Source organism: Chanos chanos, chromosome 1, assembly GCF_902362185.1.
Source record: "Chanos chanos chromosome 1, fChaCha1.1, whole genome shotgun sequence".
Lineage (NCBI taxonomy): Eukaryota > Metazoa > Chordata > Actinopteri > Gonorynchiformes > Chanidae > Chanos > Chanos chanos.
In genome coordinates this window covers 53,786,845-53,799,716 of record NC_044495.1, presented here as the reverse complement: position 1 = coordinate 53,799,716, position 12,872 = coordinate 53,786,845, and the positions used below count along the sequence as shown (strand labels likewise).

The following is a 12,872-nucleotide window of genomic DNA, read 5'->3' as shown; positions in this document are numbered from 1 at the left end:
AGCAGAGAGAAGAGAGGAGGAGACTCTCCTGCACACTGTGCACACGATGGTATCCAAACACCCAGACTGAGTCAAGATGCTACAGACTGACTGAAGAAAACAATCTCTCAGGCAAAGATATACCCGACCCACAGAGGGACTTTGACCTCACATGTCTCAGATAACGTATACCATTTACTCATATCTGAAAGAAAACAAATGCTTTCTGTTTTTTCTGTTGAACTCTCAGATTTATGACACCAGTAAATGACCATAAATGGCCAGGAGAAGAACAATCCAATTAGATGACAGGATAAAGGTTTTGTTAGAAAGATGGTTTTGTAAATGTGTACAAACTCAAACAGTTATGCATACTTTGTAGGCTATGTGTAAGTCTCTTCTGACCATACCACCATACAGAATGCTCCACACGTTTAACAGTTTTGCAATAGTGAAATTCTTGATTGTTCTTATGAGAGTAAAATTCTAGATAATTAGCTGTGGTTTCCTGAGAATATTATAAGACTTTGACAAACAGCTAACATATGAAATAAACCCTCTTGTGTCGACAGCAGGTGAGGTTCAGCAGTCAGATAGTTTCGCCATTGAAAGTATTTGTGGTAAGCTGCTTCATCTTTGTCCAACTGAAGGAGATATTTAGCCAGTGCTTCTGCATTTGGAAAGTCATTGACATGAATAAAAGCATCACTTGGGAAAAAGTCTTCATAGTTTTTTCTGGGAGGACCCAGCACCACAGGAACAGTTCCTACAGACAGTGGTCCATTTAGCTTCTCGGTGATGTAGTCTCTGTGAATGGAGTTCTCAAAGGAGAGATAGAATTTACAACTGGCTATGGTGGAATAGTAGTCTTCATGCTTCAGAAATTTCCCAGAAAGCTTGCCAAAAAGATCTACTTTAATGTGCTTAATAAACTCTTGATAAAATTTATATCTGACTCCTGTACCAGTGCCTGGATTATTGTTGCTTACGATCCAGCAAACGAGCTTGTCCTTTTTAGGTATGACAAATTCCTCACCAGGGTTCTTTTTTACTTTCAGATAATAACGCACAGAAATGTCAGCATCCTTTCTGTAGCTCAGAGTCAAGTTAAACAGGTTCTCAAGCCCAGGTATTTTGCGTGTGTTTGTAGGTGACTCTAAATGGAACCAAACCCATTTTTGAAAGGGTGGTCGTGGCGATGGAGGTAGGTTGGACAAATCCCTTGCGATAGATTTGTGATATATGAGCACTGCATCTGCTTTATGGTACACAGATCTGTCATCTGTCAAGTTACAGCTTTCAATGTTGAACAGAGTTTTGCATTCTGAGAGCTGGAACCTGAAATTTTCTGGCCAGAACCACAACAACACAATGGGTTTCTCACGCTGAGGTGGAGGCTAGAGTCAGTCTTGTGCAAGCAAAATATACTGGTAGAGTTCAAAGTTCATGATATCTTGTTTCCTGCATGGAAACCTCTCTTAATGGCAATAGTTGCAAAACAACAGAGTAGCCTTCAGTGGAGCTGACAGAACTTTTGTTTTTTGTCCCTATAATTATCTTAGACTCTCTGTGGATAAGGGAGGACATTACTCTCATTCTTTTTGAAGAGCTTTAAAACTGCCTACTGTCACTCAGCATAGTCACGCTATGCCATCATAATTGAAGATGAAAATGGAGTTAACACGAACCCAACCCGTCTGACAGTGACCAAACCTGACACCAGTGGTGGTTCTAGCTTATATGGCGCCCTGGGTGAATCCCCCATTTGATGCAATCAAAACTGAAAACACAGACACCGGAGCTGGAGAGCTGAAGCCTGAGACTGATTTTACTAATTGCATCAGTACTGTACAAAGTTAGAGGTGCACTATTTGATAGATACCCTGCTCCCTCTACCTCAGGCTTCCAGCGGGGAGACCTGAGGTCAACTGAACTCCACCCTCCTCACCATCTCGTACTTCTGAGTGGGAGACCCTGGGCAGTAGCCTACCTAGCTCACAAACTAGGAGGGCGCCCACTCCGACAAGGTTACTGTAAATGAGCCATAGAATACCAATCGCGCAAATGTCACCACTCTGAATTTTTTTTGTGTGGGCGCCCTGTGCTGCCCCCAGGAAGATGCCGAGCTGCCCATGTTGCCCATGCCTAAATCCCCCTGCCTGACACCATTTAAAGTGTTCAGCTGGACAAAGGGTGTCAGATTTGCTGCAATCTTACACAGAGGTGGACAAAGTACTTGAGTCAAAGGATAGATACTCCTGCTCAAATGTTACTCCAATACAAGTGAAAGTTGTTCAGTCAAAGTTAAAGTACTGGAGTACTTCCTTTTAAAAATACTGAAGTATTCAAAAGTACATTCTCTTTTTAATGTCAACATATTGTTGTATTGTTGCCACAATGCGTTTACAGAACCTAATGACTCTGAAACAACCTACTGAATGCACTCACTTGCTTGGAGAACCTTAAGAATAAAAAGCTTGTGGAATATGCGGCAAAGCAACTGAATCGACAAAAGGACAACCACTGTTGTTTTCATTTTTTTTTAACACCCCACCCCACACCCACAAAACAGCATGGCAGTGTTCTGCCACAGCTCTGGAACTGTGTGTGTGTGTGTGTGTGTGCGTGGGCGTGGGCGTGGGCACGTGTGTGCATGTACGTGTTATTGATGAAGTTTTTTTAAAACGACACTCAAACATGGACTTCAGATATGGCCATGGGTGTTCTGTTGAGGAACCTTGATCTTTATAGTTATATTTAACTTTATCAAATCATCTTTATAGCCATCATTACAACCTCCAGGTTCTAGTGTTAAGAAAATGCAGCATGCACTATGAACTTGACTGACCAGCTAGAGTTAACGTCAGTTACTCCCACCATAAATTCATTCGGGAAAGTTGGAGAGACCATTCAGGTGTTTGGGGAATAACCCTCAACATAATTTTGACAAATACCCTAACTGTTAATATGGGAGGAGGAACTTGTACACAAACAGGACATATTTTACAGAATCGTACTTCATTTTACAGAGAGTTTAACCATTAACTGGTTCAAGTTTAGCCATCCGTATGGCATAAAGACTCACCCAGTTAAAAGTTAAAACTGCCAGCGAAGTCTTCAATTTCACAGCCAAAATGAGGTCTCCAGGTGCACAGTCAAAATGAGTGGGCAGGTTAGCCAAGTTCCAAAGCTCAGTCAAATGGACTTGTTATTAGTAATATACTTATAGCCGAATATTATCCAATTTTGTGTCCAGTCTAGACAGCACTGTTCCAGTACACTTCTCTGCTGTCCCTCTGTCTTTCTGGGGCCACTCAGAGTGCACCCATTGGTGAAAGAACATGAGGAAGGTAAAGAGCCTATGGCCTTAATCTCTCACCATGATGAGGGTGGAGTTACGGGGACAGCACTTTGCGGGTAGCAATTGCAAGTTTTAAAGGTAGGTTACAGTGTTTGACCTGTAGTATTTGAGAAGCCTCCTCTGGGTTCAAGACTCAAGAAGTTTATTTGTCACAAGCTTAATTATACATGTTCAACAGCAGTGAAATGGTGTTGCAACAACTCCGACAACAGAGCAAACGGAAGGCTAAATATCAGCACAAAAATTAAATAAATAGAGAAAGAAAAAAAAATATAAAGCTGCATACAGGGTGAGTGATTGAGTATCAATATAATAATAATAATAATAATAACAATAATAAAAGCTATATACAGGAAAATAGAGAATTCGTAAGTGTATAAACAGTTTGTATTGTAAAGGTGCTGCAAAAAATATGCAGCGTCCAAAAAAGGTGCAGGTGTATAAACAGTTTGCATTATAAGGCGCAATAATGGAGTATCAGTATAATAATAATAAGAAGAAGAAGAAGAAAAAGAAGAATATAAGCTATATACAGGAAAATAAACAATTTGCAGGTGTGTAAACAGTTTGCATTGTAAGGTGTGTTTACAGTTTCTAAAAATGAGAGAGAATTTTAGGGAATGTGTATCCAAAACTAAATGTTGACTACTTCAGGCCCAGGCAAACTACAGTTTACGTCGTGGGGTCAGAAGTGCAGTTTTTGCAAGCTCTGTGGTTAAAAAATGGTTAATTTCAGAAACTAATGATTTGCAATGCTGTAATGCAGCCATTTGCAATGCTCATTACATTCTGAGAAAGCCATCATTTGAGTGTTTTTTTTTTTAAAATTGTTAATCATATCACACCATTTTTTTTTAAATTACTACCATACCCAGCAGAATGAGATACAGTAAGAAATGAACAATAGCCATAACAGATGTGGCATGTTAATTTTTGAATACCACTTACAAATGTTCATCATTAGCTAAACTTATAATCTTACCAGTGGGCTAGTCGGACAATGGAGCAGAACAGAACATTGTATTTTCTATGCTAAACACAACGGCATGACCTTCATCTCACACAATCCACCGCAACAGCAGCAAAAGTAGTCTATTAACCACTCAGCACACACCTGGAGAAATTAGCCTTTGTTCTTTCCAAACAGGGGAACATGAAACAGAGTCCTATTCAGCCTTCTAATCAAGATCAACACAGATGTATTTGTAATAAAATTACAGTTTCCAGTGGAATTTTGGGGAGTGGTATCCAAAAATCAATGCTAATGGTATTTTCTTTGGATTCAGCTTTTTTGGTAAGTTGAGGTGCATTCAAATTAGCAAACAAAGGCAAACATTTGCGAGCACTTTTGAACAGTTTTCTGTTTGCTTTGAGTTCACTGCGAACGTTTGTGAACACATGCAAACAGTCTGAGGAGGTAGTTCTCTGCGAACAGACATGGACGCTGGACTAAGGGAGATGTGTGCCCAGATGAGAGTTATCCCAGAAACTATACTTTGTGTTCGATTTCTTTAATCTTCTTACAACAATTGAAATGGTTAACTTGTCTGTCAGTTGCGTTGATTCTTTTTCTGAAAGTATCTTTTTTGTATGCTATCGTCATATATCCTTAGCATAAGCTAAGCATTTGTATTGCTCTCTGTGGTTGTCAGTTTAGGATAACTCAAATACATCACATACAGCTAAAGCGTTAGGTACTTAAATTTTGAAACAAATTTTGGTTGTTATTAGTAGCCCAGAGGATTAATGTCGTCGGAGTATGCTGACCTAAAAACCGTTCAAATTTAAAAGTTGAAAGAAAACTTGTTCGCCTGGGATGTATGCCTCAGTTTGTCAAATTTGAACACACCTTAGGTTAAGAACCTAACCTGAGCACCTCTCTCTATGAATGTTTCACATGCTTTTATGAATTTTTTGTGAGTAGTCCCATAAAATCTGGTAACAGAGTCAAACTGCTGTCAGCAGTTCTGTAATGATATAACTCACTCACTTTCAAAGCTGCTTATCCCAATTAGAGTTGCAGGGGTTGCTGGATCTCAGCGCCCACTGGGCAAAAGGCAGGGAAACACCATGGACAGGTTGCCAGTCCATTGCAGGGCAGACACACAGACAAACACACTCACACCTAGGTGCAATCTAGTGCCTCCAATTCGCCTAACCTGCATGTCTTTGGACTGTGGGAGGAAACCAGAGCTTGGAGATCAAACCCTCTTGCTGTGAGGCGACAGCGCTACCCACTGTGCCACCAATGACATAACTATAATTAGAAATTTATATAATTATAATTTATATAATTACATAAATCCCTTGATTTCTTGATCAAACAAGACAACAGTTAAAATCCAATAGTTGTCATCACAGCAGGGCTGGTAAAAAGTATTCAGATATTGTACTTGAGTTAAAGTAAAGATATAACCATAGTGACTCTAGTAGAACTGCAAATCAACCATTAAAGCATCCCCCGTGAGTCAGTTTTGAAGTATCAGGTCAGATTATCAAATAGTACAGAATATTAAAAAAAATAAACTGACTGGCCTGGTGCAATTAATAAAACATGAGCATTTGCCTGTTTCTACCCTTCAAGTTAACAATACCATGTAAAGTTGAAACCAACCAAATGTAGTTTATCCTATGAGGTGATCAGCAATTTCAATGATCAGCAACAGCAAAATGAGAAGAAGAAATAAAACAGTGAAGATGCGCTGCATTGCAGCCCAGTCCTCAACTTCTGTTTCTCTCAACATAAAGTAGACATGTGTAGCTAATATTTTGAAAATCTCCACTCGTAAACTTTTTGCTGGTAGATTAGCTTGCGGCTAATTTTGAGGTGCTCTGAGTGTACTTAATTACTAGCCTTAAAGTTCTTTCATACCACTTTGCAAACACAGAAAAACTACAACATGCAAAATGATATGATATTAGCAATCCAGTCTGTGCATGAAACAGCCCATCACAACACTGTATCAGCAGTATGTTAATGTTGACAACTAGACAATAGCTGAGATGATAAAACACTCCAAACATCTCCCACTGTCCATTTCCCCACACTCACTCATTGACTACAGTGTATGTCCTGACGTACTAATTGATAGGTTCTCAGGAGAGCAGTTCATTCAGACTCAAAATATTCACTGACTACGCTAACAAGGTGGGACAGTGCAGGAGAACTAGTGACCAAAAAGACTTGAAACACCTCAGACCTGAGGTACTATTGACAAAAGTCCATCAGTAAATCAGTATGCCAGTTCACTATTACAAATGACTCCATGTCAATGAGACTTGAGACACCCCTTAATGACCTGAGAAACTACTGACCAATTTCCAGTTCATCAGTGCGTCAGTTCTGGGTTGAAAACCCAGTGCCTTACCCTGGTGCCACCAAGAGCAAGACCCAAATGCAGAAAGCAAAGCAAAAGTAACACAGTTCAAGTGATTCTTTTCAATGGGTGAATCAGGGCAGAGGTATCCAAGAGAGTCAGGCAAAAATCAGTAAATAGTTCCAGGCAGACGTCAAAACCAGTAAGCAGAGATATCCAGTAAACAAATCCAGAGAAAAACAGCAGGCACAATCGAAATCCAAAAACAGGTTCAGCAACACAGAACAATCCAAGAAAACACACAGAGCTTACTACAAGGCTTGATCAGGAATTGTACACTAGGTAACAACTCAAGACTGAGCCAAGAACTGAAGAAAACAAGAGGCTTAAATAGACAGACAGAACAAGACACAGGTGAAAACAATACATCAATAATGAACTAAACAGGCACAAAACAAAGACTGAGGACACCACATGGCCAAAAAAAAAGAACTACACTTCCCAAATACATGACACTTACATCTTGTATTTATGCTTATATTTAAGCATAAATACAAGGGGCCTGTGCCGGCGGTTGGCCTGGAATTGGTGGCGTCGTGCAGACCTGAGTAGGGAAGACCGGACCCTCCGCCAGACACGTCTGCAGCGGCAGATGAAGTTTTGGAGGGAGGAGGGAGACCTGTAATGAAGTCCATGAAGATGTGGGACCAATGGCCTTTGGGGATGGGTAGGGGATGGAGAGGACCATGGGGAGGGGTGTGAGGACTTTTATTTTGGGCACAAACAGGGCAGGCAGCGATGAAGGACTGGACATCAGCGTTCATCCCAGGCCACCAGAGCCACCTCTTCAGGAACTCTAACGTCCTGCCGGTGCCAGGATGGTTGGTTAGCCGAGAGGAATGCCACCATTGTAGGACCTGCAACCGTATAGAGGCAGGGACAAACAGACGAGCCAGAGGTCCATTACCAGGGTCAGGTTCCCTCTGCTGAGCTTGTCAAACCACTGTCTCAATTCCCCAACCAACAGGAGCCACAATCCTGGAGTCTGGGAGAATGGGTTCCGGGGTGTGTTCACGGTCTGTGTAGGGAAACAGTCTGGACAGAGCATCTGGCTTCTGATTCTTGGAACCGATAAGTGAGCACAAAGGCAAAATGATTAAGAAGAGGGCCCACCTTTCCTGCTGGGGTTCAGACGTTTGGCCTTCTGAATATATTTGAGGTTTTTGTGGTCCGTCCACACAAGGAAAGGATGCTGGGCCCCCTCAAGCCAGCGTCGCCACTCCTCCAAAGCTAATTTGATGGCCAGCAACTTCCTATCACCCACATCGTAATTTCTTTCAGCACTGGAGAGGTGAGAGGACAAAGTGATATTTAGTTAATGTCATTATTCTTTGTTAAATATACTAAAAATACTAAGCTGCACTTTGTAAGTAAAGGACAGCCTATTGAATGCCTCTCGACACATTTCTTGCACTCTATATTTCCTCGTCACAACACATACTTTATTAACAGTATGCAATGCTGCCATGTCGCCGTCTAGTGGAGTGAAGTGCAACGCACACACACAGAATGCAAGACTACACATGATTCTATACGGTAGTACTCCTGAAAAACTGAAGTAAGTAAATGAATGAATAAAATCTAAGATTTTAAGAAAAAAAGTCGTTATTGTGTATATGTGTGCCAGGAGGTAATAGCAGTCTCTCAGCTAGAGTGTCAAAATGAAGAGACGTGGAGGATTTGGGGACGTCAAATTGTAATATGGTTTCACAAATAAGGAAATACTTAGTCTTCTAGAACATCACACAATTAGGCCTACATTCTTGGAAAATCTAATGGGTCATTGATGTTTGTGTTGTAACAGTAGGTTTACTTTACATGAACCACACGGAAGAAACCGACCCTTTTATTGAAACAGAGATCGTAGGCAGGTTAGATCGAAGGATAACGAATGTTGCTTTTGCCTGCCATTCGGGTTAGGTTATGGCAAACTGACAATAAACAGGCTGGCTCTACGTTCGGCTGCAAATTAATGACCGGATTTTTACCCCCAAAGGGTGTTCGCTCCTCAGAAGGTACAGCGCGAAAAGTCTCGCGACATGTGTGTCTAAACTATTAATGGGCTCAAATAACATGCGTGTATCATACCTTACATTAAATTTCTAACTGGGACATTGATGCAATGGTATGTCTATTCAACAGTCCATGACGTTCCAGAACCACTTTACGAATTCTAAAGCCATACATTCGATAGAAACTCTCTCCTCCAGAGATTATGTCATATTAGACTTACAAAGATCATTTGCACACTAGAGTGCTAGGGCCAAGAACCACACAGTGGACAATTCCTAAACAACACATCATTTTTATGTCAAAGCTGTAATCAACCATTGACTGACTTTACCCCGTTTCTTACAGTGTTCAGGGAACCAGAATCACAGTTTGACGTGCAAGACCCACATTGATCACAACGAAAGGATGGTTATATGTGGTGTCACGTGACCCATCCACTTGCCAATGATGGGTTCAGCAGCAAATTTTTGGACATTTACATGTGAGGACACTTCATGTACATATTTAACACCCGACACCTTTAACAAAAAAAAAACAAAAAAACAACTTGACCCTCAGAATGTACGCTAACAATGCCCATACAAAACGTGTCTATAACAAAAGCTATCCCTTAAACAGGATATTTGTGTTTTCACAGCAAAACAACATATTTACAGCATTTCAAGCGGCAAAGGCATTGGGCACGTTTGATTTGTTGAGGATTTGCTCAGTCGTTACTGTTCATTTTGCTTAATCGTTACTGTTCATTAAACAGTCAAACTGATTTGAGGTTGTCGTTCTTTTGTCAACATAGGTGTACATTAGGCCTATATTTGTGTTTGTAACAGAGACTGTCATTGGAACGTGACCGGTAAGTTTCAAATTTGTCTTAAATTCTTCCCGGACACTGCACTGGCAAGAAAAAAAATCCTAGCGCGAATCCCTGAGATATATATATATATATATATATATATAAAAAATAGTATCTCAAAAATAACTAAATGAATATACATACATTGTACTGTATATTGTATTATATCGTCTATAGTACGTATATTGCTGGTCCGGCATCGTGCATTGTATTGTATATTGGACGCCTTGTACCCACTGTTGTATTGCACACTGTATCGTATTTATTGTGTATTTTGTGTACTGCACGGAGAACACCAACAAAAGTTCCTAGTACATGTAATGTACCATGGCAAATAAAGGTGATTTTGATTCTGATAAATCTATAAATATTTATCTATTTTATTTTACCCTTATATATATATATATATATATATATATATATATGTGTGTGTGTGTGTGTGTGTGTATATATGAGTAAAATAAAAAAGATCAATATTTATATTTATTTGTCTTTGAGATACTGTTTTAATCCTCCAATGGACCTGTAATATTCTGAATAAAGGCCACTGTCACCAAGTAGTATCGTAACCAGTCTTTCTCATACAAAATATATTATCTTTATTGCAAAGAGGTGGAGAACAGACAATGTTGTGGGTCTTAAGGGGGTCCAATGGAGTATCAAACCCTGCATATCTGGGTGGCTGGCAAGAACTCCTCTCCTAGACTTCTCAGCCGGCAGGGCTCCACGTGCGAGGTAGCCTAGTTGGAATCTGTGGGAATGGAAACACAGTCATCAGTTTCCTCTTCTTGCCCAGGATCACTCCTTTAACTGAGACTTCATTGATCCTTTGATGAGTCGCCACCTGTGGTTTCCACCCTTACTCTATGTGCTGCTGTTGTTGTTTTCGTCAACTAGGCACATTTGTTGTTGTTGTTACCTACTTTGAATGGCTGCGGTCCCTGAAGTACCAATCAGCCGAGATTCAGTGCGGTACCGCCCACACAACATTTAGCATATATTAGACTAATGACCTTTGGCAAGAACTTGGTGAGAACCTGGACTAGGTGGACCTCCCCAAGAGGAAAGTAACATGGGCTGACCTCTGGAAACTGGGTCCTTTCATATCTCCTTCCTGCTGCAGGCTGTCTAAAGTGTCACTCTGACATTAGTGAATTTGCACAAGTGGGGGAGGAGAATTGATGCACTGTGCAAGCACTGTGGAACCAAGGGCACCATGGCACATATTCTCTAGAGTTTCAAAACAGCTCCGACTGAAATGGGACAAAGATGGCACCATGACAAAGTACTGGCCAGGAGAGTTAAACATCAAACTAAAGGCAAGACGACACCTAACATCACCTTTGTTAAGCAAGGGGGGAAGCCATCAGATTCTAGTAAAACCAAGACCATCTTGGTGTGGTTAGCTGGGATTAGACTTTAGGGGGTAATCTCAGTTCCCAGTTCTGGTCCAAACAACCGAATGTCATGTGGTCCACTAATGGAAAGAAGATCATCTTGTGTAGCTGCCTTTGCAATCAGAAGAGGAACATAAGGAGGTATTCGAGCAAAAGATTATTAGATAAAGATCTGGTGCAAGATTGCAAGGACAATGACTGGAAAAATGGTTGTTTTCCTCATAGGTTGGTATAGTCAGCAGAAAGCCTCCGGCTGGTCATGTAGTCAGAGGGAGGAGCTTAACTGGAAGTAAGGAGAAGATGCACAGTGAATTGGCCACCGCTGCCGACCCGGCAAGAGGACGGAGTTATCGTTCATGGTGGACACACCTCCGGAATGTTGGATACCATCTCGATGCCATCTGATGACGTCTTCTCTTGTTCAAGGCCACAGTAATAATGACTGTGGTATTGAACGGGAGAAGATGTCATCAGATGATATCAGAGATGTTCTAAGATGTGTCCACATATCATAAATGCAAAAGTTATTACATTATGACAGCTTATAATGTTACCTGATGCTCTCACATTAGTTGTTAAAAAATCTGATGTATTAATGTCTACACAACTGTAACCAAATGTTCAAAGAAACCTCACTTGTTTCCTCAAAAAGTTGCATGGAATTTTTTTTTTAAGTAAAATTCAAGCATACTTTCTCGGTCTGTTGTGTCTTCACCAAATTTGAAGTTTAAATTTTTTTTGGCATCAAGGAGGTCAGGAAAAATTGCTCAGGAATCAAAAGTGAATTCTTTGTTCATTTATATTATTCATACATAAAAAAATATGTGTAATACTACATAAGTAGATAAAATGAATAAATGAATATTCATTTTATGTATTTATATTTTTATTTAGTTTTTCCATTAAAATTCAAATAGAATTAAAAATTTCTTGCATCTGGTAAGAACTCACCACTTGAAACACTAGCTTAACTTTTTGAATGTTGCAGCAAAATATGTTTTGCTCTTCTTGTGTTTAGCATTTGTGTTGCTACAGTGTCCAGATAAGTATGAATAGATTCTGTTACAATGCTGTAACACTTCCTTAATAGTGTATGGGGTATCCACATTGTGTTTTTGATAAATCTGGTTTAACATAATTGACTTTTTGAAAACACTGATTTTCTGCTATTTTAATATATATGTCGTCATAATATCTACTCACTATTCTTATGTGTAAGGCATGTATGTGTGGTTGGAAATACTCTAGTTTGAACATAGTGAGAGAGAAAATTCTTGCTCAGAAGAATTAATAAGTGATTTGCTTAATTTATTCTTAAAACAGTTTTAAACATGTTGTTTTTTTTATTATAAAATTTGAACAGCATATTTTAAAAAAGCTGCACAGCTCAAACCCATAGTAGAAACACCAAAGTTGTTAAAATAAAAAGATTAATTTTTTTTTTTACTGATTTTGAATCATTATGGCTTACAATTTATCAAGTAAATGAACATCATAACTCACAGTCAGTTACACAGTATTCCACAACCTTCAGCTGGTGTGGTTCAGTTTCTTGAGCACATTAAATGTGTAACATTACTCTGTTCTTTCATAATTTAATAGAGCTGTATGACATTTTTGTGTAACCAGAAAGTCCATTGTAGAATATCTGTGTTATAGTGATAAGAAAAAGAATAATAAAAAACAAAGGAACTGCATATGGTAATAATCCATTGCAATAAAACTGTGATTTGCACATTTCTTGACCAGCGAGGAAATACTAGAATTTGACTTGGTCTATAGGGGTACCAAACTCTGTATTCTGAAAGGGTTTTGTGACCATAACTATGTTAAACATTGCTGAACAAATTACATTAAATTGAACAGCATATTCAGTGTTGAATCAACTAAAAATA

General features: G+C 39.6%; 1 protein-coding gene across 1 annotated transcript; it reads right to left on the bottom strand.

Annotated features, from left to right (window-relative positions):
• Positions 1-473: 473 nt before the first annotated feature.
• Positions 474-11,367, bottom strand: LOC115804873 (galactoside 3(4)-L-fucosyltransferase-like). Its single transcript, XM_030765366.1, has 6 exons — positions 11,347-11,367; positions 10,663-10,721; positions 7,831-8,000; positions 7,625-7,695; positions 7,230-7,574; positions 474-1,376 (listed from the first exon to the last, which is right to left on the bottom strand). The coding sequence occupies exons 1-6, from the start codon at positions 11,365-11,367 to the stop codon at positions 474-476; spliced, it is 1,569 nt and encodes a 522-aa protein (XP_030621226.1).
• Positions 11,368-12,872: the final 1,505 nt, after the last annotated feature.